Source organism: Podarcis melisellensis, assembly GCF_964234715.1.
Source record: "Podarcis melisellensis genome assembly, chromosome: 7".
NCBI classification, from domain to species: Eukaryota; Metazoa; Chordata; class Lepidosauria; order Squamata; family Lacertidae; genus Podarcis; species Podarcis melisellensis.
The window spans coordinates 20,401,779-20,428,882 of record NC_138539.1 but is presented as its reverse complement, the minus strand read 5'-3'; the positions used below and the strand labels follow the sequence as shown (position 1 = coordinate 20,428,882).

At 41.6% G+C, this 27,104-nt stretch overlaps 1 protein-coding gene across 1 annotated transcript in view; it reads right to left on the bottom strand.

The window, feature by feature from the left end:
• ANGPT1 (angiopoietin 1) overlaps positions 1-27,104 on the bottom strand; it is a 152,553-nt gene that overhangs the window by 62,557 nt on the left and 62,892 nt on the right. The window contains exons 2-3 of the mRNA XM_081918873.1: positions 7,096-7,251; positions 3,061-3,182 (exon numbers count right to left, since the gene is read on the bottom strand). Of these exons, the coding sequence (XP_081774999.1) occupies positions 3,061-3,182; positions 7,096-7,251 (278 nt within the window). The remainder of the gene's footprint in view (positions 1-3,060; positions 3,183-7,095; positions 7,252-27,104) is intronic.

Here is a 27,104-nt window from a genome sequence, read left to right as displayed (position 1 = left end):
GCCATGTTTATTTACTGCCAAACATATCTTAACACTGTGACACATTGTTAAAGCACATAAATAAATGCAAAATATTAAGCACACCAGTTATCACCTATAGGAATCTCTGCCTTTTCCACATTCTAAATAAATACTTAGGCCTAAGCCGATAATTGGCAGGTCACTAATACAATCAGTAGGTCAGTGGGTTAAAAAGCCACACACATTCCCACTTTGACACTGAAGCTTTGTAATGGTCTTGCAGCTAATTCAATAATACGGAAGCAGAAGTTGATAAAGCACATTACCTATAAAGGGTCCAGATTTCAGCCGGTTACCGAATCTCCCTGCTCTGCCTTCCTACGGGGCCAGTATTCCTATATAACAAAGTGGCCTTTTATGCATTACCACAAGGATGCAGAGACCACGTTCCCACAGCTTTAACTCTGGTTGTACAAGAGTGGTTGAATGCTAAGAACAATGTGAGCAGAGCCAATTGCAAATTTCACCAAAAGGTTGCTGTCGAAAGGTTCCCAGTGGGATGAATATCAGATGGGAAACACCTATGTAATTTACCCTACCCATATGGTTTCGGGGTTTCATTTCTGCAACAGAATGGAAAGATGGCATGAGTGGCTGTTGTGCTTTCTTGTGACATGAAGGTCCTTAAGGGCGCTGCTCCACATTTTTTAAGCAAACTGGTCTATTTAATAATGCATACTAAATCCCTGGGAGGATTTGGGGGGAGGAACTACCTTGATGAGCCTGTAATTAAACTTTGGATTTTTCCACATATTGTGATATGGTTATTTTCTTTTATAAAAATGCACCAAAATACATATTTTAGGGTAAAATATGCTTACAAATGTCTATATTGAAAGAAAATGTGAATTTGCATTTTGTGATAAAATACGCATTTAAGTAAGTATTTGGATACAAATTTTCATATGGATTCTTTCCCCACCCCCAAAATGTACAGATCAATGCGAAATTGGGATGAAAACATGTCAAACAAGCATTGACTGGCAACAGACTGCTCCCTCCATCCCTAGTGACAACCAAGTCAACTACTTGGTGACTACAATAATTGCTTGATAAACTAGTCAATTAGGAATCATGCGATATCTCTCTATGAGATTGTTTTATCATCTCCTAAGTGCAATTAATGGAACGAAAGACCCTGCAAAATGATACAATCAGGTTGTGAATGTCCTGTTAAAAGCATCTCTGAATACATGCAAACTGTTTGCTAAGCACGAAGCTGTTCCTAGGTTCTTTAAGAATATCAGTGTGTGTAAGTGTTTTTGCAGCAATTGTCCAAGAAGTACAAAAAGCAGTCCTTGATGTTAGTTAATAATTGGAATGGTTTGGGAAAGCATAATAATATCCAATTTCATTTGTCTATTTGTCCCTTTCTTAAGCTACCCCCTGCCTTTACATGGAACAATGTTTCTTAAGATAACATGAATAGCCCTGCTCCATATCCAATACTCCTGATAGGGCCATATAGAATTCCCCCTATAGTTGGTGGCCCACTGCCAATCAAGAGGGCAGTGACATGAGGCCACCCACAGACAAAGTAGGAATTTCTTCATACCTGGGAGACTTCCTAGGTTTTTTTTTAAAAGTAGCGCTTTGTTTAAAGAATGAGAAAAACCCTCCCCCAAAAGCCTCCCAAGGATTTAGTAGGCATAGACCCTTCCCTAGCTATAGATTTTAAAAAGAGTTAAAAACAGTGCTAGTGATTAATGTAAGTAGGGGTGACAATCTCATTCCAAGATCAACAAGAGAAATAAAGACATCTCCAAAGCAAGGAAGGAGAGGTGGGTAACCATGTACTGTTCAGGTTGGAGATGAATAAATATAGTCCTCCATAATCTGACCCGCCCCCCCACCCTGATTTCTCCCCATTGATCTAGAGCAGGTGTAGCTAACCTGTGGTTCTCTAGATGCTGCTAGACAGCAGCTCCCATCATCCCTGATCACTGACCAATATCTTGAGAGCCATGGTTTCCGCAAGCCAATCAACAGCATTGCTGGACTACAAATCTTCTCATTTACCATGCTAGCTGCGATTGATTAGCACTAGGAATGCCAGAGGATTCCACCGTAAGCACAGCGCAGCACTGCCTTTCCACAAAGGAGAGGACTACATTGAAATAAACACAATGAAATAACTGCAAAGAAGTGAGATGTAAGGAAAATAATGTCAAAAATTTAATATCAAAATATAGTGTCTATGTATGGCATTACATACCACAAAAATACATATACAGTATAATTCTACTTACGTGAATGATGAAGTGGGTAGCATATTAGAAGGGGGAAAGAAAATTCTGTTGAGCAGATTGACCAATATGTCAGTATGAACAAATGTCAGAATGGAATGAGGCACATTCATATATCCCTAATGCAGGCTTCCTCAACCTCGGCCCTCCAGATGTTTTGAGACTACAATCCCCATCATCCCTGCTAGCTAGGGATCATGGGAGTTGTAGTCCAGAAATATCTGGAGGGCCAAGGTTGAGGAAGCCTGCCCTAATGGGTCCAACAATATTCAGAGGGCCATCATTTTATCTACTACTTACCTACAGCAATATAGTGCTTTAGCACTCATTCAGGGCCAGTGATTGTATCAAATGTATGAAGGAAGAGTTCACACTCCTTTCACCAACTGTACTACTCAGTATTTACCTTCCCCCAGTGATTGACATGGGGGTGAAGGGAAGCAGAGCCCCTTCATGAGTCTTTCTGGTTCCCGGGTTCTTTTGAGATGCCAATATCACACCTTGCTGCCTCTCATCCACTGGTATCATTCAAAAGTTTAGGGTCACTGTAAGCATAACAGTACAGAGTACTGGCCATTTTACCTGATAGTCTCATATATAATTGTATTGTTTTGTTGCTTGCCAGCCTGGGCTCCTTTTTGAGAAACAGTGGAGAAGAAATCCAATCAATCAATCAATCAATCAATCAATCAATCAATCAATCAATTAGAGAATGTCTGTAAGAAGGCCTCTTGGTACTGAAAATGTTCTTCCACACATGCTTTACAACAGTATTAAAGAACTCTGCACTCACCTATTTTTATCATGGATTTTCAAGATTTCATGTGTTTGCTGGAGCAGTTGTTTCTCCAGCTTGTAAGTAGATAATGAATTCTCCAGCAGCTGAATTTCTAGTCGGGACGTTTGATTTAGTACCTGAAGGAGGCAAGCGAGAAATAATAGATAGGCCTTCCAATACTTTTGACTTTAGCAGTCAACATTGCTGTTCTGCTTTGCTTGGTCCCAGACATATCGTGATGATCCAAAAGAAAAATATTGCAAAACAGAGACGCACCAACAGGACATTTTATTTTGGTCTCTACAGGTTTTCCATTGTTCTTTTATGAAGTGCATTTACCTAAGTAGCTTGCCAGGGTGATTTAAATTTAAACACAAGCCAACCTGCTCCCCAGCTTCTGTTCTGTAAACAGAAGTTCCAAAACATCATTGTCCCAAGGTATTTCTTTGGCTGTGTTTGGTCTAGGTTTATTTATAGCATAGCTTCAGATATTGCATACCTCCTTGGAAGTAAGTCTACATTCCTCCCTTGAGCTTCTTCAATCTCAGTCACTCTAAGCCTCACTAGGTTCTTCCTCTGTCCTTACCAAACAACAGCACCTAGAACAGTAGCCTTCAGATCACCTTTAAACCAAACATGTTTGGGGGGACCCATTCCTTCCTATATATGGGGATGGGGGAATATTCCTAGATACACATAAAATGTAAAGCTGTCAATGCCCATCAGGTTATGGAGAATGTATAGGACCACCACCAATCATCATGTCTCTGCATGCCAAGCATGGTGCATGTGTGTTATTTAAAGAAGGCACCATTGGTCAAATGTAGACTTGCCATAGGATATAACAGGCCTGTCATTACAGGGAGACAGACAGACTATTTTCTACCACGACCCAAAATCATGTGTGCTCCAGCTATGAGTTACTTCAGAGCCAATAATACTGTCTTGTGGATCACATTGTGAATCTACTTATTCGTGCATGATCAAATCAGGTTTTGAGGGAGTCAGTATAAAATTAGAAGGAGAAGGCTCTGGCAGTTCTGATGGGCGATGGTCTAGAAAATTATTGAATAATACACATTTATCTTGTTGTATCACAACACATATCTTCTCTACATATTTGGATAGCATTGCCAGAAAAATAGTTGGTGTTATGAGTGACTCAACAAAAAAAGGGTCACAATCTTTGGCTGAAATCCTGTGTAAAGCATAAAGTCTAGTGTTGCCTTCTGATAGTGGGCATCCCCCCTATATTTGGTATGTGTGCCAAAAGTCAATTCTTATGTTTAATACTGTGACTGCAGGACTAAGCCAATGGGGATCAGCATCTACACTGCTCTGGTAATATAAAAGCCGGCCTTTGTTTATCAAGGATGATGGGTGAGTTGACCTTGACATGCTTATTTTCTCCTAATGCAGTTCAAATATATAGTGTAGCCTCTATTCTCTGTTATGACTTAAGACTAAAAATATAAGATTTTGGTTCCAGCAATTTCTCATGCTCATATTCCATTACCTACAAGCTAAGGCCGTCTTATATGAAACTTTTATTAGCCCTTCCATGGAAAACTAAGAAGCTGAGAGCTTGAGTAAGACTATATTGTCATCACCATGTGTATATTATCTCTGGCTAGACTAAATTAATTGTCCTTTCTTGTGTAATTGATCTTGTTACTCTATATGTTGATATGCGTTTTAAGTAATCATTTCGGGAAAGGATACTGTAAACACGGTTTGAGGCTCGGAGAATACAAAAAATATGATCCATCTCAAACACTCTGCTGGTATAACTAACTGGCCAGTGTAGTGATTACACACATGCATACATTTGTTTTAAGCAGACAGTCTGGATGCGCAGCATCTGCTAGATACCATATGCTTGAAACTGTAAGGGAAAGGGGAAAGAGTGGCGGAGAATTATGAATTGTGAACAGATAGATAATATCAAAGGGCTCTCAATGAGTTAGGGCCAACGGACATGTATCAGAAGCTGGGATGCTGATCTTGTGGACTTCTCTGTCTCCTCCCTTCAAACCCAGGCCCTGTCTGTGATGGGTTCCCAACAGGACTGCAATTAGTAAACAGATGTTCTCTAGACCTCTTAGCCTTTGGTATAGACTGTTGGGAACATAAGACTATGAGACGTGCCTGCTGGATCAGGCCAAAATGGCCCATCTTGTCCGGCATCCTGTTACCACAGTGGTCTACCAAATGCATGTGGGAAACAGGACTCAGACGCAAGAGGCCACTTCCCTCTTGTGGATTCCAGCAAATGGTATTCAGGAGCAGTACTGCCTCTGGTGGTAGAGGCAGTGCGTAGCCATCTTGTCTAACAGCCAGCAATAGCCTTCTCCTCCATGAATTTGTCTAATCCTCTTTTAAAGCTATGTAGAAACAGGGTCCCTACTTAATTACAGCTTGAACAGGCAGAAAGGGTCTGGTGTTTTCTCTAGCCCTGGAAGAAGAAGAAGAGGAGGAGGAGGAGGAGGAGGAGGAGGAGGAGTTTGGACTTGATACCCCACCTTTCACTCCACTTAAGGAGTCTCAAAGCAGCTAACAATCTCCTTTCCCTTCCTCCCCCACAACAAACACTCTGTGAGGTGAGCGAGGCTGAGAGACTTCAGAGAAGTGTAACTAGCCCAAGGTTACTCAGCAGCTGCATGTGGAGGAGCGGTCGAAGGGAACCCAGTTAACCAGATTACGAGTCCACCGCTCTTAACCACTACACCATAGAAGAAGAAGAGTTTGGATTTGATATCCCGCTTTATCATTACCCGAAGGAGTCTCAAAGCGGCTAACATTCTCCTTTCCCTTCCTCCCCCACAACAAACACTCTGTGAGGTGAGTGGGGCTGAGAGACTTCAGAGAAGTGTGACTAGCCCAAGGTCACCCAGGAGCTGCATGTGGAGGAGCAGAGACACGAACCCGGTTCACCAGATTACGAGTCTATCACTCTTAACCACTATACCACACTCTGGGTGTGACCAGCACAGGGGGCAACACATGGAATGGCCTGCACCATAGGCCATCCCACCTCCACTACCACCATCAAACAGGAGAAGTATTGTTGGACATGAACTTACACATGGGACATTAAATGACTTGCAATCTTAAGCACGTCACAGAAGCCCCTACAATAACTTACAATTCAGGACAAGTTCTCACTGAGATGATAAACTTGTGTTTTGGTTGTTCCCATGTCCCAGGGCTGGATCCAGGTTCAAGGGACCCACGGCAAAATGCCTTCCACAGGTTCTGTTCTACATTGGATCCTCAGCTATGGGCTGCGCCCCACCATTGCCCTGCAGCAGCATTTATGGAGTAAGAGTGTTTTCTCCTGTTCTAGAGGGTAGGACCTGCACTAGTGGATTCAAGTTAAGGGAGCGGAGATTCCAACTAATCATCAGAAAGGACTTTCTGACAGTAAGAGCAGTTTGACCATGAAACGGACTCCCTTGGAAGGTGGTGGATTCTCCTTCCTTGGAGGTTTTTAAGCAGAGGTTGGATGGCCATCTGTCATTGTTGCTTTAGTTGAGACTCTTGCATAGATGACCCCAAAGGTCTTTCCCAACTCTACATTTCTACAACCCTGGGGTTCTATAATTGTCTTTGATAGCAATACACCATGGGCACAGTGTATTTTTCATGGCTGTGAACACTGAAGCTAGCCTAAAGAGGCAAGTGATCACATATATAAAAGGCACAATCAGAACTTTTCGACACATTCAATGCTTCAGTTGCTCACAGCTAGTAGCCAAGCTGTTTATTTGAAGTCAGCAGCAGCTCACTTTCTTGGCTAGTCCAGCCTGAGATAACACATGCAGAGCAAACTATACCAAGCAACTCCCATTTGGCCCAAACTAGAACACTTTAACTGAAACCAGCCTTTGCTGCTGTTACCACCAATCAGTAAGTGTGTTTCCTGCAGCAAAAAATAATAAATAAATGCCGAGAAGCACAGTATGAGGAAATGATACAGAAAAAGGGGAGTAAAGGGGGAAATGTTTTGTCATAGTTAATGGCCTGGTGAATGCAGCCATGGAAACATACCTGTGTTTCGACATCTGTGAGCTTTCTTGTCTGCTCTGCTGTCTGGCTGAGGAGGCTGGTTCCTATTTCCAGCATGGTGGCGGTATGGTTCTGCACAGCGTTCTGCTGTAACTGCGCCATCTCTGATTTCATGTTTTCCACAATGTAGTTCTCAAGCTATAGAACAGAACAGGTAACGAGTTTAAATGGCAGCAACGTATTTATGTTAAAATGCATCTGCAATTTAAATGTGTGTGTGTGTGTAATAAATTTATAAGCGCTTTTTCCTCTCCATAGCGGACTTCAAAACAATGTGAAATGCAAGAGCTTAAAAAAAATAAGCAAAGCAAAAATAACAAAGCTTGGAAACAATCCCATAAATATTACCAGCACAGCAAACAAAAGTAAAATCAGCAACAGATCATAAGAAGATTTCAGGGGCAGGACTGAGGAGGAATGGTGCCCGCTGTTCTCCTGAACCTTCTCATGAATAGGAGGGCAGTATTGATTTAGAACAGTGGTTTGCAGAAGGACCTAGTTCAGAGATTGCAGAGGGGGAAAGCTGGGAAATATTGGAAGAGGAACAGCAGGAAGAAGAAACACCAGGGGAGAGACAGCTGGCGGACTCAGTGTCTTTGGAGAGCATTCCTGAGCCAACTTCCCAAGCGTGCAGTGAGAGTAGCCGAACAGAAAGCTCAGAGACAGAAAGCCCAGCTCAGTCGGCGCAGGGATGACGTAGGATAAGAGAGACGGGGGGGGGGGTTGGCTTTACTTGGAACAATGCCATTTCTAGAGAGAGATTGCATTCCTTTGTCTCTCGCTGTGATTATTGAATAAACTAATTGGTAAGAACTCTTCTTTTTTAATCTGCTTCTTTGCTGCCACCGGGGGAGGGATCTGATTCCCTGAAGCCTGACAGAAGATGAGTCCTGCCATCAGACCAAAGGCCCACATTCTAGTCCAACTTTCTGGTGTCATACCAGATGCCTACAGGAAGGCCACAAGTAGGACCAGAACCACAATAGCACTGTCCCTGCTTGTGATTCACTTCAGTAGGTATTCAGAAACAGATTGCCTCCAGCAGTGGAGGTAGAACAGCCATTGTGGCCAGCAGCGACTGATGGCCTTATCCACTGTGAATATGTCTAATATTCTTTTATAGCCATCTAAGTGGTGGCCATCATTACATTCACTGGAATCTAGTGTGGAGAACTACACTGTCCTGAATTTTCCAACATATAGCTTCCCTGGATTCATAGACAGCAGCCTCAGGCATACCATTTTCTTATAAGACAAGGTGAGTTGTGGTTCTTCTACAGTGAGATGTAGCCCTTTCATATGCAGTATGTTTAGGAATCAATCCTACCATTCCGGAAACTAAAGTTCATTGCAGCTTCCCTTGTAAAAATCAATCACCCAGCGCACTTTTACACAACAGCTGATTCAACAAACTATGTGATGAGCCATATAATAAAGTCAGTTGGGGCCAAATGAACTCTTACCTTCCCTTTGGCCTCTGATGTTGCCTTGGGGAGTACCAATAGTGTCCAAAGTTGTGGATGGAAAACACATTATAATATGTTACAATGGGAAGGCTAGATTTACACATCTAGTAGCAAAATTGCAGTTCTGAGAAGCTCATAATCAAGAAATAGAGCAAAACCACAAGCAATTGGCTTGTGACATTCAGAGGGGGTGTGTGAATTAATTTCCTCCAAAATAGTACTGGGTTGATGACATTTTTAGAGTGTGATAACCTCTCACAGAATAATTGTAACACAGAACTCCATTGTAATAATTTCCAGAGAAATATCCTTGTTAGTCTCTGGAAACAAAAACAAGAAAGTCTTGTAAAGAAAATCTTGTGGCACCTTAAAGACTGACAAATTTATGATGAATAAGCTTCTCTTGTGGACTATAATCCAGTACCTGCATCAACTGAAGTGGACTATAGTCCACAAAAGGTTATGCTATAATAAATATATTCATCTTGTTTTTTACAGATGGCCATGGGGGGGGATCTGTATTTTATTATTGGGACAGTAAATGAGGAGTGCACAGCTTACAAAGTCAAATGTACATATGGCTAAATCATGTGATTAATTTTTCATATACATCTATATAATTTGATCATTAGTTAACTGTGTACTTACATACTGCTTTGTGAAGAGTTTTTTTATTTATTTGAAAAGTGGACTATAAATTTATTAAATAACAGAAATAACAGCAACAACAACATTAGCATCATGGTATGACTATTCAGCTCCATTTCTGAAATATGCTTAATTTATTTTTGTAGGCTGTAGGCTACATTAAATAGTATATTCACAGTCATAGTTATAGCTGAGAACTACGAATGTAAGGAGAAAGAGGCAGGCAAAGACAACTTCATACACATGTCTGTGAATCAGTTTGATGGGCCTCTCACTCCTCTGGTGATATTATCTCACTGCCCTGTGAGAGAGCCCTGAGAAAGGGCGGCAAATGGAGACACCACCATCTTGTCTGCAGACAGAGCAATTCAGATTGCCTCTTCTGGAGTCTCCCTTCACAACAGTTACAGAAAGGGGCTCAACATGCATTGGACTTTGCAAATGATACTCACCGGGTAAGATATGAAAGTCTAGCTTGGGTTTACTGACTATCCATGGAAGTTAGCAACTTTCTAAGTCAATGTAATTCAGAGGAAAGCATTGCAAGTGGGTTCAGAGTCTTTGAGTCTTGGCTAAGCCGTTCTTTCTTTGTCCCTGCCTGAACATGTGCAGGATATTCGTTCCCATGTCAGATTTTGAGTGTTTCAGCTAGGGATGCAGAGGATGAATTTAGGCATAAAGTGGCAGGAGACCTGAATGTCTTCTCCAGTGAAGAACAGATAGGCATTGTTGACCAGATGCCAGGATCTCCGGAGTGTTTGCAGATGTAGGAGGTGTTTTCACTATTGCTATTTTGATAATATTTCTTTGGAGTTCACAGCCTTTTAAAATCAATTCTAGGAATGTGACCCTGTGCTCCCTGTGTTACTGTCTTGAATAATGGTCACTTAAATACATTGAAGATGGAGTCATTTTTTGGGGGGGGGGGGAGAGTGAGAAGAAGAATTCAATAACAGCTGAGATTCTTTGATGCAACACACTGCAAAGACAATGCCAGTTATGTATTGCCTAAATAGGCACATTCTGTGGCCCATGAGAGCAGTGAAAAAAATTGAGACAAGACACTGAAGTTTGGTGAAAACCAGATGAGATTTTCACTGACTACAGTCAGTAAGCTGGGTTGGCATGGCTGTAGGACAAGGATGAGTTCCTCATTCCACTCTGCCTTTGCTGATGGAATGGCAATGCACTGAGCTTAGAAAGTCCCTCTGTGGGAGTTCTCCAGCATTGAACTCTAGTTTGATGAAAGCCTGGCATCCAGGTTCTCACTAAGCAAGTGGGGAGAGATTCCTGTTAGGTAGGGATCCTAACATGCTGGGCATGTCTTAGAGAATGCTCCCCTCAGACCCATTTACTAGGAACCAGGCAGAGGGCCTTCTCGGTAGTGGCGCCCATTCTGTACAACGCACTCCCATCAGATGTCAAGGAAATAAACAACTACAGTGGAACCTCAGGTTGTGGACGTAATCCGTGATGGAGGCATGTCTGCAACCCACAGCGTTCGTAAGCTGCAGCACCACGTCTGCGCAAGCGCATGGTGTGATTTGGCGCTTCTGCGCATGCGCAAAGCGAGGTTCAGCGCTTATGCACATATGTGAGCGGCAAAACCCGGAAGTAACCCTTTCCGGTACTTCTGGGTTTCCCGCGGTCCGCAACCTGAAAACGCTTAACCTGAAGCGTTTGTAACCCAAGGTACCACTGTATCTGACTTTTAGAAGACATCTGAAGGCAACCCTGTTTAGGGAAGTTTTTAATGTTTTATGCTTTATTGTATTTTTAATATTTTGTTGGGAGCTGCCCAGAGTGGCTGGGGAAACCCAGCCAGATGGGCAGGGTATTAATAAATTACTATTAGTATTACTACTACTACTATGCCGATCCTACCTAATTCCATTTCCACCCACACTTGTAACAAAAATTCTCTCCAATGCATAACATCATGAGGGAATTAACATTTCAATGAGGGAAAGGGAAACAAAGAAACCAACAAACATACAAACAAGCCCCCAAAGGGGCCAGTTGAGGTTGAGAGGAAAGAACCAGAGATCCTTTTAATGGCTTCCGCCCTTCCTTTCTCACCTGAGTTCCTGAGGGATGAACACCACCCCATGAGATCTTGTGAGGGCAGACGTAATTCTTCCTCCCCCATTCCTTTTCTGGGCTCTGCACCACTGGGCAATGTTGCCCCATTTGCTAGTCAAACCCAGAAAGAGGCTCAGAGGTGTATGAACTTTCCTTTATACAACCTGGAAACTTTTCATATGTGAGATTTAAATCACTTTTATACTTACATCGCATTGTTATGAGAATCCCAAGGCATTTTTTAAAGGCTCATTTCCCTACTAAGCAAAGTTTTAGTCTTCCATCTGAACCAGCCCTCTGAAGTTGCCTTCCCCATTTTAGTCGGGTAACACCCTCAAGTTCTACTGCCGCTCCTTTTCTATTAAACTTGAAATGCTACAGGGGAAATGAGCATGTTTCATTCTGAACAGTAAGCAGCACCCAGTATGGGCTAGATGTGTGCCTTGATTTAGGGACTGAGGGAAAAAGTAAGAAGGGAAATGTACAGCATGGGATTAATACAAAAGCACCCTTTCATCTTTTATCTATGTACTTCTGCACATGCCAGACTGGTAAAGGCTGATGAATTGCACTGACTGAGGTCAAGAAAGATTTGTAACAAATTTGATTGTCTATGTAGAACTCCAAGTAGTGGGGTTTTTTTTGTTTTTTTTTTGTTTTTTGTGGGAGGCAGAGAATGTTTGCCTATGAGGGAGAAAATGGAGCTGTCCCTCCAGAACAAATATAGGTGATTGAGAGATGATTTTTCAGCTCAGAAAAGGGAGAAAACCAATGGAAGCATTAGAATAGAAGCTCAGAAATATGACAGGCTTTGCTTGCTTCCTAAATACATCTAAATACATCCTAAATATCACAGGCTTTGAGCTTCCTAAATACATCTGCTTAGTCACTGTGAGAACAAGATGCTTCCTCATGTAATAATAATAATAATAATAATAATAATAATAATAATAATAATAATGGGATGTGGGTGGTGCTGTGGTCTAAACAACAGAGCCTAGGGCTTGCTAATCAGAAGGTCAGCGGTTTGAATCCCCACGACAGGGTGAGCTCCCGTTGCTTGGTCCCAGCTCCGGCCAACCTAGCAGTTCGAAAGCATGTCAAATCCAAGCAGATAAATTGGTACCACTCTGGCAGGAAGGTAAGTGGCATTTCCGTGCGCAGCTCTGGTTCGCCAGAAGGGCCTTGGTCATGCTGGCCACATGACCCGGAAGCTGTACACTGACTCCCTCGGCCAGTAAAGCAAGATGAGTGCCGCAACCCCAGAGTCATTTGCATGGACCTAATGGTCAGGGGTCCCTTTACCTTTAATAATAATAATAATACTTTTATTATTTATATGTCACCCATCTGACTGGGTTGCCCATAAAACATTAAAAACACAAAGAAATCCAAAGAGAGGGAGTGATGTGTGTATATATATATATTTATTTTTAAAAAACACATCATATTGACTTCAATCAATATCCTAGATCTTTTGCAATATTGTATGTGAAAAGTCTTCTGAGCATTTCCCAGTCAACCCAAGGTAAGTTGTAGCACAGCTCACCCATTTCTAGTGGAACAACCTGTTCCCCTCTGCACTAATGAACCTAGAGAAAAACCAAGAGCAAGCATAGGCTTGCCATACGTCAGGAAAATTCCTGACATGTCCTGGTTTTTGGGTGTAAAAAGGGCGTCGGGGTGAATTTTGCAGAATTGGCAGAATGTCAGGGAAAACCCAGATGTATAGCAATGTGATGGAAAAAGCAGCAGAAACAGCTCCAAAAGCTTTAAATCACTATTTTTTTTGGGGGGGTGTCAACAATTTTTGTCGGTTTCTTAAAAAAAGCAACTTTGCAGGTGTCAGGAATTTTACTTTTTGAACTATGGCAACCCTAGAAAACATTACTGACGGTAGCTCACTGGGTTAAGTTCCGGGTATCATGGTTTGTACAGCAAAACCTTCTTTGGGAGAGAAACAAACTGCAGTCTCTGGTTTGGATGCAATTCCAAGACAGGACTTGTGGTCTGTTTCCTCTGTGAGCTAGTTGGTAGGAGCAAAACAGAGCAAAGAAGCTCAGTCACAGTACAGTGGTACCTTGGGTTACAGACGCTTCAGGTTACAGACGCTTCAGGTAACAGACTCTGCTAACCCAGAAACTTTACCTCAGAATGAGAACAGAAATCGTGTGGCAGCAGCGGGAGGCCCCATTAGCTAAAGTGGTACCTCAGGTTAAGAACAGTTTCAGGTTAAGAACGGACCTCCAGAACGAATTACAAGTACCACTGTAAACCATTAACTATGGTTTCCTGTGACAACATAGATTGTATGGCCTCATTTGTATATAATGCTAAACCATAGGTGGCTGTTGTTTCTACAGGAAAGGCTTTCTTATGCATTTCTTTATTCGCTTTATGGCTTTCCTTTCTTTTTTGCTTTGGAGCCTCTGTCTAAGCCAGCTCTTTTTATGCTTTATCTTAGCTTGCAGCCTGCCTGCATAATAGTATGGGTGCTCATGCTATTAAATTCAGCGGCATCTGCTTTCTGTAAACACTCATTACACTGAATCTGTGTTTTCAACAATGTGGTAATACTCAGCAGCGATGTAATAAAGCTCCAACGTTCTCTGAAATAAAACTGCCACAGAGTTAAATATTATTGTTTATTAAACATTCCAGGAGATCGTGTATTAGGAGTAACTGATTTTTATTTTATTTTTTTGCTTTCGGTGTTTACCAAATGATCTTTATAGAAGCCACCCAAACGCTAATGATTAAAACGCAAACAGAAATGCTGAACATGAGTGCATGTTAAGGTTAGTGGCTTCCGGCATGTGCCTATAAATAACGTAAGAGCTATTCTCTCTTACTTTGATTGACTATTACTCAGCGTAGTTTACACTTTTACATTTGACTGGAAGAAGTGCAATGGGTGCCCAGATGATTCTGAGCTCACAAATAGGCTTCAGAATTCTATTAATTGGCCTCAGTTAGAGGGTGAAGCTTAGCATGACAAGAAATGGTTTTCAAGCTGAAACCCGTTAAAACCCTTTTAAGTATACAGTGTGTTTTGGAGGTTGATGAAAGGCGATAAATTGCTCCATAGCTCAACAGCACACATGGCAGCTGGTACATGCATCCATACTAAAAAGAAATCATGAACAACATTGGGAAAGGAACTATGAGCATGTGTGAAGTGTAATTCACAAACTGATTGGTGCACCAGGTAGGCTGATAATTTATTATCAGCATTTATTTGCTGTGGTTCAGGACCGAAGCCTTCCATGTTAGAACACGAAACACAGATAAAATCAAATTAATTAAGACAGCAAGACTAAAGGCAGTGTGAAAGGACTCCATAGTCCAGCACAAGCAAATGCAGCAATGCAGCTCAAAACTATTTAAAACTGAGACCACATCGGTATAAAGAATAAAATATTGGCCACTGCACTTTTAACTAAAAGGCAGAGGGGAACAAAATGATTATTTCCCGCAGCTGTTCAAAGGCTGCTAAGGAACAAGGTCAAAGATATATCCCTCAAGGGAGAGTTCCACATATATGGGGCCATTACCAAGAAGCCCCAGTCTCAAGGACCACCTAATCCCTCATATCCCTGCCCAATGACTGCAGCCTTTGGGGAAGTTGCTGTTAGAGGTTTTCATGTCTCAGATGCATGGTTTGTATCCACCTAGAGCCATTCATTCAGTACTATGGACCCAGTCTGGTGGAACTCCCTTCCAGCTGAGGTCAGATGGGATACCTCCACTTCTGAACCCCCCCCCCCCATAGGCACTTTAAATGAAGCCTGCTTTTTATCATGTTGGCCAATTTTTACCTATACTCAATGCATTTCTTATACACTGCTTAGGGACAATAGTAGTTAAGCAGTATTGAATTTTTTTAAATAAACAAAAAATATGTACGGTTTCAGAATACATAGCATTTCCATAAAGGCAATTCATGTATTGAAGTTAGACAGGCTTTGGCACAGTACACTTTCAGAGGGTGCTAAACACTAAAAATATTATTTTTACAGCCTTTCCCAGAAGGATGGGTTGACTAGAGGGGAAGTATCTGACTTCTTTTTTGAGAACTTTTTGGAAATTAGTTTTTACTTCTTATATTCTTTTATTCTTTTACTGCTGTATATCACCCAAGGCTTGTTCTTGGCTGCAGCTCGCAATTAGTGATGAGAGAGCTTAACTGAAGGGTCTGGTTCAGACAACATGCTAAGCCAAACCTTGGCTTAGATCAGTGGGGTATGGCAGCAAGAAGGACCAGGGAGCAGACAGTGGCTATTAATTCCTCTCTAACTATCTACACATTCAATTGCAGTCCTCGGTCAGCTATAGTTTGGGCTTCCTATAATGTGTGAACAAGACCACAAAGAAGAGATTTACCCCTATGTTTCTCAACATATTGCTCCATGCTGAAGCCACTTATATCTGTCAAGGCTGAATTGCCGGCATAATCTGTTAAAAAACAAGAAAATCACATCCATTCACTAGGGATAATTCAGAGTTAACAGCTGATTTATCAAGGGGGCGGAGACAGCCTATACAGAACTGTGGCCGACCACACATGTTCACTTTCTGTCTCTCAACATGATATTTCAATAAACATATTGAGAGCATTTATCTGAGATGTATACTGGATCACACATACAAATAAACAGTTGGTGTTTATTTGAATGTGCAATCACTGAAGTAAACACAGCTGTATTTGGCGTACGTGATGTTTAAATGCGCTGCTTCTAATCCAACTGGCTTGCAGGGGTCCAAATGCACTTGTGCTTGATAAGGATCACCTTAGGGCAACAATGCCTACTGAAAAATCAAAATATATGCACAATTTGAGTAGGAAAATATTGGGTTTGCCAGTGAAAAACCGCCGTTGCCTGTGCTTTCATGGCCACAATCAAAATGCACTTTTTTTCCTTCTTGTGCTAAATTAGAATTTAACAAGCTGTTTCATCTTCTTTATTTATAGTATTTGTTTATTATTTCATGAAATGTATAACCACTTGATTATTAAAAAAACCCCAAAAAGCAAAAAAAGATAAAACAATAAAAGCGACAAAAAAAAATCACCAAAAAAACATACAAAATTAGAATACTAAAACCGATTAAAATCACCTCAACTTTCTAAGCGTCTTGGTAGACTTGTCTAAACAGGAATGTTTTTAGCAGGCACCGAAAATAGTACAGTGAAGGTGTCTGCTTGATCTCAATAGGCAGGGAGTCTCAAAGTGCAGGTTGAGATCAGAAATGTTCAGTGCATTGGGTTTGCCAACCCAGGAAAGTCCCCTTTGGATAATAACAATAACAACAAAATTTTAATCTATTTATATACCACCTTGCTCCCAAATTGGGAAAAGGCAGCAGTTCTGCAAGATCTTTTAAACTTCCCTACCCCTTCAGGTTTGTTGAAGGAGAAACTTTTGTTAAATAGCTCAGCAGATTGCATAGTCATCTAATGTGTTTCTCTGCTTTTCATCCATGTCCTGGTTGTTAATTATAACCTAGACAGAGAAGTGTGGAAAATCAGACTCTTGGGCCCTTTTGCTCATCTCCAAGACATGGACAACCAAAAGTTGAAATTCCAAGGGTGCACTTGAAAGCAATGAAAGCAGTGAAACCCAGACTATATCCACTGTTGCTGTTCAGCTCTCCTGAAATCCCAGATAATAAAGTTTAGAATTTCCATATCCAATGATCATAATGTTTCATGGAGGCATGACCCTCTATTATCTTCAGGGGCAAACAAACATCTGCGGTGAAATACTCTTAAAATTAACTACAATAAATTATACTGTATTTCACTACTGCACTTCTCCCCAATATGTGTAATTCATAATAAACGTGAGAGAGACTCTCACTCTTGATTTAAATAAATCAAGATTAAATCAAGAGGAATTTATATCAAAAGAAAGACACATCTACAATACACTAATGCCAAGTGGACTTAGTTGGGGTTGTTATGCAGGTAGGGAGGGGGAAAGGATGAAACTGTAATTTATTGTAGGTTTGTTCCTATATTTAAAATTAATAAAAAATATTTTTTAACGATGTGCAATTAACTTTGCCGTTAAAGGCAAAGGAAGCCAAAAATATAGTTTATATGGTTCATCTCTGTTCATTGAAATAAACAGAGGATGGTATACATACCAGAAAACTTGATTAGCTACATCTAGTCACCGGCAATTAAAAATTAGACAGAGGATTATTTCTCCCATGCATGGCACTTCTGTTCCTGGATTTAAATCTAATATCTACTTTTGATTACAGCTTCGCTTAATAAGGTTAGACAACCATATTCATTGGTGTCCTATAAAGTTTGGTATATTTATGGTCTTCAGTTTTTATAGCACTAATGTGTAGCACAAGTGGTTTAGTGATGAATATTCCATATAGATGGCAATGTTTACTTTAGTTCCTCCCCAAGAATTGTATCAATACATCTCTGTTGGACTTGCTTTATAATTGTAGGAGAACATAAACTGAACAATTCCAGAAATGACCATGGCAATAAAGGAGCGATTTTCAGTTTCCCACAGCACCATAAAAATAGCAAAATGCTAATGGAAACTACAGTACATGTCTTCCTTTCCACTCCCATAATTCTGCACCCATCTATTAAACTCCACATGGCCTTAGCCCTAACTTTACTTTTAATGAGATTGCCTGCATAACTCTCCACATATAAAACTCTCCAAGTATTGAGAACAAAAACTTTCAATGTAAGTGTGCAGCCTCCATTTACCCAGGATGCACCAGTATTCTGAATCACATATGAAAAACAAAATGGCCGCTGAGTATTTTCAACAGTGGGCTTAGTGGCCGACTCTGGATTCGACTTGTTGAGAATTTAGGGAAATCTGCATTTGGTTTTACTGAGACATCAAACTATAAAGCTGAATGGCCTTAATATTGATAATACAGTACCAAGCGTAGCCATTTCTTAGAAGTGTTGGGTGTGGCTGTATTCCACTGAGCAAAAGAAAAAAGGCTTGGATGTTACACAAGGGTTTGTGTGTGAAATTACACATCACAAACCATTAATATGTTTATCGCGCCAGTAAAACCTTACCAGATTTAATCCCTTCCCCCTTTACATTTATATTCGGTCTTTCTTCCATGCGTGGAACTTAAGGTGGTGTAAATGTGGTTCTCGGGCAGTCACTCATCTGGGTACTGACCAAATCCAGACCTGCTTTGTTTCAGCAACGTGGTGGATTCATGCACATTCATAGCATAAACTGGAACCAGGGCAATTCTGTGCTTGTCTAATCAGAAGCTAGGGGGTAATTATCAGGTTAGTGGGTACAGGATTTCATCCCACCATGGAGAATCCATCATAAAGAACCGCTTACAGAAAAAGAAGCTGAAGTGAGTCCTACTGTAAAGAGTAAGGGAGCACTTGTGGATTTCATCAATATGGTGTACAGTGGTACCTTGGGTTAAGTACTTAATTCGTTCCGGTGGTCCGTACTTAACCTGAAACTGTACTTAACCTGAAGCACCACTTTAGCTAATGGGGCCTCCTGCTGCCGCTGGGCCGCCGGAGCACGATTTCTGTTCTCATCCTGAAGCAAAGTTCTTAACCTGAAGCACTATTTCTGGGTTAGCGGAGTCTCTAACCTGAAGTGTATGTAATCTGGTGCGTATGTAACCTGAGGTATCACTGTAGTGGTTAAGAGTGTAGACTCGTAATCTGGTGAACCGGGTTCGCATCTCCGCTCCTCCACATGCAGCTGCTGGGTGACCTTGGGCCAGTCACACGTCTTTGAAGTCTCTCAGCCCCACTCACCTCACAGAGTGTTTGTTGTGGGGGAGGAAATGAAAGGAGAATGTTAGCAGCTTTGAGACTCCTTCAGGTAGTGATAAAGCAGGATATCAAATCCAAACTCTTCTTCTTCTTCTTCTTCACCAACCCCAAAGGCCACCTTGTGCTTAGAGAACTCTATTTTGGTGAGATCCATATGTTCCACTTGAAATAGAATGAAAAAAAGTGAAGGGGGTGGGCAGAATGAGTTGCCCGTGCCTCTTCACTTTTCTTGGACAGTGGTTTGTTACTGCAATAACAAACACTTAGCATGCTGGCTATTGAAAAAGATTCAAGCCAAAATTGAGAGGCTTTGCTTGTGAGTGACATGGCCATTTGCATGAACAATGAGCAAGTTCCACTTGTGCATCTAGCTTGACATCACCGCTAAACAAGAATACTGCTTGCTGTTATTTCTGTTTAGCTCTTCATCTGAGTCTCGTTAAAATAATAATAATAATAACCTCTCTCTCTCTTTTTTTTACTTGGCTCCATTTTCCTGGACTCTCCTGCGGTCCATTTCAGTGCTACAATAAATCCAAGTTAGATAGTGGACATTAATAAACCTATATTATTCTGCCAAGTAAAAGCCTTGGCCAGAGGAACAGCTTTGTAATCATGCTACAGTGTAATCAGAAGTCCATAAAACAGAGCAGCAGAGAAAGATAACAGGGCTGCCAATTTATTTATTTATTTTCCGAAAAGGAAAGGGGAATTCTGCATTCTCTGAAATCACGTTCAAGGACATTAAAACGCTGATATGTGATGTTCAGATTTTTATTTCTGGAATGACGGCGAGCCGTGTCCTTTGCAGAGAAGAAATATTAGTTTTTTATTGCACTGAATCTCTGGGTGACGCATGAGGATGCAGGCTATCGTTCATCACAGCACCCACAAAAGCAATATGGTACTGAATCAGAGACCATCCTAATTCTGGAGGAGGGAATGAAGAGCCTTCAGAAGCAGCTCTAACTAGGTCACAGACTTTATATCATGTCATGAAGTCTGAGGAAGAGCAACACCGTAGCTTGAGTGGAGCTTGGTCCTGCTATCATCGAAAGGTAGTCAGGAAACATGTGTGATGCATCTTACATTGATGGGGTGCCTGGGTTTAAGGCAGCGGTAAGAGCAGGTCCAAGACCAGCAGCAAGAACACAAGCTAGTGGCATCTGATCTGACATATGGGCTCTGCTCTCCATGTTTTTCTTTAAAATCTTCCCCAATGAGAATAACTTGTTAAGGGCAGGTTTAGGTTAGGGCATATAAAGATTTATCTGTAGGAAAGCAGCAGGCAGCCCTCTATAAGGATGAGACAGGGAGGTCAACGACAAGCTATTTCCTGCCCCTAAAAGAGATGCAAATAATTCTTCTCTAGGCTGACAAACTGCTGACCAGCCCCCTCACTATTACCCACCCTCAGAAGCCTCGCTTGACGTTTCTGGCAACGAGTTTTGTCCTTTCACTGTAAACTTTCCTCACATGTTGTCCGCGATGATTTTCTTCTAAAACTCGAGCTGTTAACATCAGTGCAAGACGTACGCAGGGGGATTTTTACTTTTTAAAAAAATCATTGTTTCCTTTGGAACAAACCACCCATTTTGTTAAGCATGAAGAGGAAATTCGTAAGTGCTTCTGTTTCAGTTGAAGTGAGCCATCATCGTTCCATGAATTCCCAGCTGAAGGAAGGAAAGGTGGAGTGTACTATATGAGGTGTAGGACACGTGAAATATTTGCACATCATGAACTAGGGTCGTTGTCAGTGGAGGGTGGAATCTTGAGAATATTCATTTTCCTAGCTTGCTGGCAAAGCTGCATACCTTTAGGTCTGATTTGTTTAACATACATGAAGGCATCTCACTGTAAGCAATTATTTCATGAGTCAAGGGCTGTAAAAATTATTGCTACTATTATGCTGACATCATGATGAGCAGCAACCCCTGCATGGTAATAATAATAATAATAATAATAATAATAATAATAATAATAATAATTTATTACTTATAACCCACCCATCTGGCCAGGTCTCCCCAGCCACTCTGGGCGGCTCCCAACAGAATACAAAAAACACAATAAAACATCAGACATTAAAAACTTCCCTAAACAGGGCTGCCTTCAGATGTCTTCTAAAAGTCAGATAGTTGTTTATTTCCTTGACATCTGAAGCAGAGGGTGTTCCACAGGCTGGGCATCACTACCAAGAAAGCCCTCTGCCTGGTTCCCTGTCGCCTCACTTCCCACAGTGAGGGAACCACCAGAAGGCCCTCTGCGCTGGACCTCAGTGGCTGGGCTGAAAGATGTGGGTGGAGACACTCCTTCAGGTATACTGGGCTGAGGCCATTTAGGGCGTTAAAGGTCAGCATCAACACTTTGAATTGTGCTTGGAAAAGTACTGAATTTGAAATTGACATTTCCTACCATATCCCTCTTGTGATTGGGAAAAAATATATGGGAATTTGCTTTAATCAACATGCAGAATTGGGCAGGTTCTTAATGTGTGGATTCTTCTTCTTCTTCTTCTTCTTCTTCTTCTTCTTCTTCTTCTTCTTCTTCTTCTTCTTCTTCTTCTTCTTCTGCGATCACTCGTAGCCGAGTAAGATTGTCTTCCATAAACACGGTTTTAACAATGAGTCCGTAAGTGACGGTGGAAGCCAATTCTGGATACACACATCCTTCCACAGTGGGGACATTGGTTTCCAGGTGTGAGTTGATCACAGTGTGGATTTGCCAAGTGTGCCTTCCTCCTAGCATATTTCTCCCTTGCATCCTGAGTTTGAGTGTCTTCAAAGCCCATGACACCTTTGATAAAGGCTGTTCTCCAACTGGAGCACTCGCAGGCCAGTGTTTCCCAGTTGTCAGTGTTTATACTACATTTTTTAAGATTTGCCTTGAGATAGTATTTAAACCTCTTTTGTTGACCTCCAGCATTACGCTTTCCATTTTTAAGTTCAGAATAGAGTAGTTGCTTTGGAAGACTATGCACATGCAATGAACAATCAGAAACACCCAAAACATATACAAAGTTAATAGGCCCACCACAAATACACTATACATTGATTGCACTTCTGACATAGCAACTAATGACAGCTCTCTATCTAATTCAACTGCAGCTCCACAATGCTGCTCCAACAGCGGTCACATCTGAAGCGCCCCATGACAACAAACCATGCAATCACATGCCAGCAGCCCAAAGCTCAGCTCCATCTCTGCCCCCAAGTTGGTGAACGAATCCCATTTTCTCCAGCAGCGGTGCATTGTAATTTGAGTGCTGGGAAAATGCTGAAGCCCTCCCCCCTCAACATGAAACTTTTAAAGAGGTTGATTATTTTAACCCTTATTCTTGTGCGAGAGCTTTCAGACAAATAACTAATGAAGCTCAGAATCAAAGTCATCAACAGCAAATGTCAAGTATGGGTAAATGCAGGGGTACATTTGATTGGATAAAGGCGGAGAAACTTGGCTCAGACTGTACCGGGAACCAGCAGAACCAGCACAAAAGGCCAACATAAAAAGCCATTCTTTGTAATGCCTTTTGCTAATCCTCACCTTTTAGCACTTCTTTTGGAGGACAAGAAAGGCGAGAAAGATTTAATATAAACTGGCTTTTCTGGCTACAAAATGTTAATATGATTGGCATTTCATATCATTTCCCTTCTATTTAAACTCGGTTCTATTCTTAGGAGCACTGTAAAGCTTTTATTGAGAAAAAAGAGTGAGATGCATATTTGTATATATATATATATATATACACACACACACACATACACAGTCCATAATTGGCTCCAGTTGAGTTGGCAGTGGGGCAATACTCTAGACAGCATAATCCTGAACTGGCAAAGGATGAACAGAATGACCTCATCAGAGCATTCCACCTCTGGCTTTCTATGAAATGAGTAGCTGCTTTCTTCCTTTCTTTTTTACTCAACCAATAGAAGGGCAGACAGGATTAAATTCAAATTACAGGCAAATAAATCTTACATAACTTTCTGTAAGGGAGGAGAGACCTAATGGTACAAATCTATTTTTACAACGTAGAACAAGCTTCCAAACTTAGTTAGCTGATCATTAATCAAGTGTCCTATTAAACTCTGGGATAAATTTCAATACAAATTGGATTTTGAAATGCATGAGCTTTTTGTTCCTGGAAGGATCTTGTGTTTAACTGGAATTCGGAAGAGGAAAAAGAAGCTGATTGGCTGAATTCATGCCTTGGCAGTGAATAAGCAAATGTGCTCACTAATTGTAAGTAACAGAACATATACATGTAAACAGTAATCTCCAAGGAAGACTTCAGGTTTTGCAGGCAAAAGTGTGTGATTAATATCTGGGTTGGACCAGATATGGAAAAAAAGGTTCTCTATCTGATAGATGTTTTACACGTTTCTACTTAATTCATTTCCAGATGTTTTCCTAATCTCATCTTCGTCTAAATAGTATATACACCAAATACATTTTTGCAGCTAATGCAAGTCAGGAGCATTTGTGAGCTTGCAAATCTGGGCTTTGAATTAGGAAGTCACTAATTTAAAGCCTGCCTCTTCCATGAACTCACAGGGTGGCCTTCACCAAACCACTCTTTTGGCCTTGGTCCCATATGCAATATGCGGGATAAGAATAGCAGAGGTTGCTAAGCCATAGGTTGTATCATGCCCCCAACATTTCTGTCTGATCGCCAAGACCTTCCTTGTTGCCTTTTTAAAAATAAACAATGCCCTTCTTGCCCCTCTTCCAAACCACCCTTGGCTGAAGGTTTGTATGCAATGTGTTTACATCTCTTTGTATGTGGCTGAGGGGGACAACCCTTGAAAGGTTGGCCAACCATCAATGCAGCTCTAGTACCATAAAGGTTAGCTGCTTTTGCCGTCCAGGTGTGTTGTTGGGATTACAGCTAGATAATGCAGGTAAAAAACCTTGAGCACCTGAAACGCTGTCCAAATGATATAATGATGATGATTCTTACGCCAGTGCAGGGTAGTGGTTACGAGCAGTAGACTCGTAATCTGGTAAACCGGGTTCGCTCTCCGCTCCTCCACATGCAGCTGCTGGGTGATCTTGGGCTAGTCACACTTCTCTGAAGTCTCTCAGCCTCACTCACCTCACAGAGTGTTTGTTGTGGAGGAGGAAGGGAAAGGACATTGTTAGCCACTTTGAGACTCCCTAGGGTAGTGATAAAGCAGGATATCAAATCCAAACTCTTCTTCTTCTTACTATCATTATCGTGCATCTCAGAGTCATATCTTTCCATGAATAAATTTCAGAGAGAAAGAGTGAGAGTAGCCTGTGTCTATTATCATCAAGTTGTTTATCAGAATGTGAAACTGCCAGCTATTTGCAGGATCTGACTGTGGCTCAGGGTCTGCCTTGAAGCCGACTGCGGCTGGAGGGAGAGGCTGGTGTAGAATCATTTGGGCAGGCAAAAGTTGCAAACATGAAGCAGTAGTTTGGAAGGGAAGAGGAAGATGGCAGCAAGACTGAGGAGTTCAAGTGAAGAACAAACTACTTGCTAAACAGTGTGGGTGAAGTTTCAGCTGCTGTGCTTGGCTGTGTTTGGCTGGCATCAGTCCTAAGGACCTGTGTGGCATTCATACGGAGCCCCTGTTCGTCTCATGGACTATTGACCCATACACCACTAATCCGCTGCTACCAACCAGGTCCTCCCCGGTAAATCACTTAGTCTCAGTCAGGTTCTCAAGTTAACAAAGAAGAGTGTAGTTTATTTCAGACACAAACAAACTTTAACTGCATTCCAAACATTGTTACTCTTTACCTTCTTAGTCTTATTTTATCCTGTCTCTATCTCTTCTACCTCCCCTCACACAAGAACCCACTGCACTAACTGTCTCTCTATTTCCTACTGCCTGCCAACTGCTTTTCCAACTGCCTTTCCCAACCAACCAACCCACTAAAACCAACCAACTAACCACCACCAACTAACTCAAACCTCAGGCTAAGCCTCTGGCTTTCCTATTGGTTTACATATTAACCCTTTCTCTCCCCCTGTACAGACATTTTTCAAACGAACGGGCAAATGTCACAACCTGACTTACTGTTCTTGGCATAGCACCACCACTTGAACTTCAGGCTCCACCTAACTTCTTCTGCTGAATCTCGAGCTCCAACCACTGACCCTGAGCTGGAGAACTCATCCTCCAAGTGTAGTTTTGGATCAGGGCCAGCCCCAGGTTTCAGATGGGGGTCTGAACAATGTGTCCACAAGGATTCACTATGCCTTCCTGGTGCCTCCCCCATAAGCCTTCCAGGTGATGGCAGCCAGAAGTGAAGGTGGGCACCTTCCCCTTTTATTTTATTTTAAAAACCAAGTCTGAAGGAGTAAAAATGCTCTGAAGCAAAGCACTGAGTGAGAATGCAGCCGCCTCCCAATTTCATCCCGCAGAACACCTCTGTTTCTGTAACCCTAATTTAAAAGAAATTGTAAGTCGCTTTGAGCTGCCTTGGACAAGATAAAGTGGCTAACAGATTTAATACATAATAAATATAATAAAGGGAATGGGATGCTTCTGACATGCATTTGCCTCACCATGCCAAGCGCTGAGGATGAGCCTGATTCCTGGAAGTATGGTATATTTAAAGTTCTTGTTTTTACCTTGCCCTGCTTGTGTTGCACAAGATGGTGGATGCTGCCTAGGGCAACAAACTCTGAGATGTTAGAACCCCGGAGAATGATGAAGCACAGGAGCGGCTAGGATATCATCTTTCTAAAGTGACTCTGATCATGCCACTTCTATGTTAGTAGCACGAGCCCAGCTGAAGCATGAACATAATTTGCAGCCTGCGTGGCAAAAAGCCTGAAATCTACCAAGAAACATCCCAGAGGAGCTCCCCAAATAGTAGCCGGTATTTAAAGTTTTTTGCTTTTCTTTCAGATCTTTTGCATAGTGCGTAGTTTTTACATTGTATTTTGGGATATATAAGTAGATTTGCTTGTCACTCAAACAAATGGGAAATAAATGTTTTTCCTTCAGAATCCTTACTTTTTTACAGTAAATTTAAACCAACCCTGAATTTTTCTTTCTACACCCTTTCTTGACGAATGAAGGTTCTCTCGGGGTTCCTAGGGCTTAATAGCTTCTTTCAACCATTGACTGTTCCTTCCTAATGAAAAGCCATTTTTAAAAATAAAACAAAGCAAAAAGTATTTGTTACATTAAAGGGTTCTGATGGAATGATGAAAGCTCAGTTACAGCATGTCCTTAAATACACAAATTATGTTACACGGCGGAGGACAAATGGTATATTTGTTCATGGCATGCAGTAATCCCTTGTAAGTTGTTTGCTACCTTAGGACTCCACACACAGAGAGAAAGAATGAAATAAAAACACACATGACTTCTTAGTCAGCTTGAAACTTCAGCTTATGCAAAATGCAGTTGCCACAATTTGTGCAAGAGCTAGACAATCTGGTCCTGTGACCATACCGATTTTACATCTGTTGCATGTGTTACCCTGGCTCAGTTTAGAATGCCAGTGCTAACCTGTAAAACCGAGACAGTCTTGCAGACCAGGTTATCCAATGTGTTGCTTAGATATGTATGAACCTGCCCAGGCCTTAGGATCAGCCTCAGAGGAGCTCTCTAGCCTGCTGGTAAGTTCATTCAGGTTGGCAAGTACCATTGATAGGGTCTTTTCAGTGGTGGCGCCATACTTTTGAAATCCCCTCCCCTGAAAATTCTACTTCTGCATGCGAAACAGATGCTGTGCCACTGAGCTATGGCCCTTCCCAAATGATCAAGACAGTAAGGAGAGGAGAGGAGAGGAGGGCGATGCCTGCTGCCCCAGCCCCAGAGGCCCTTCCCCTTCACCATCCACACACTGAGGGATAAGCTCAGCAAAGAAGAAGGATTTTTTGAAGAATCTTTGAGGCTTATGGCATTTTCTTTGAAGAGGCTTCCTCAGGATGAACTGGAGTACTCTAGAAATGCAAGAAAGATCTGCCAGCTCAGCACCTGAGCTATAGTTATTCTAACCTTTCA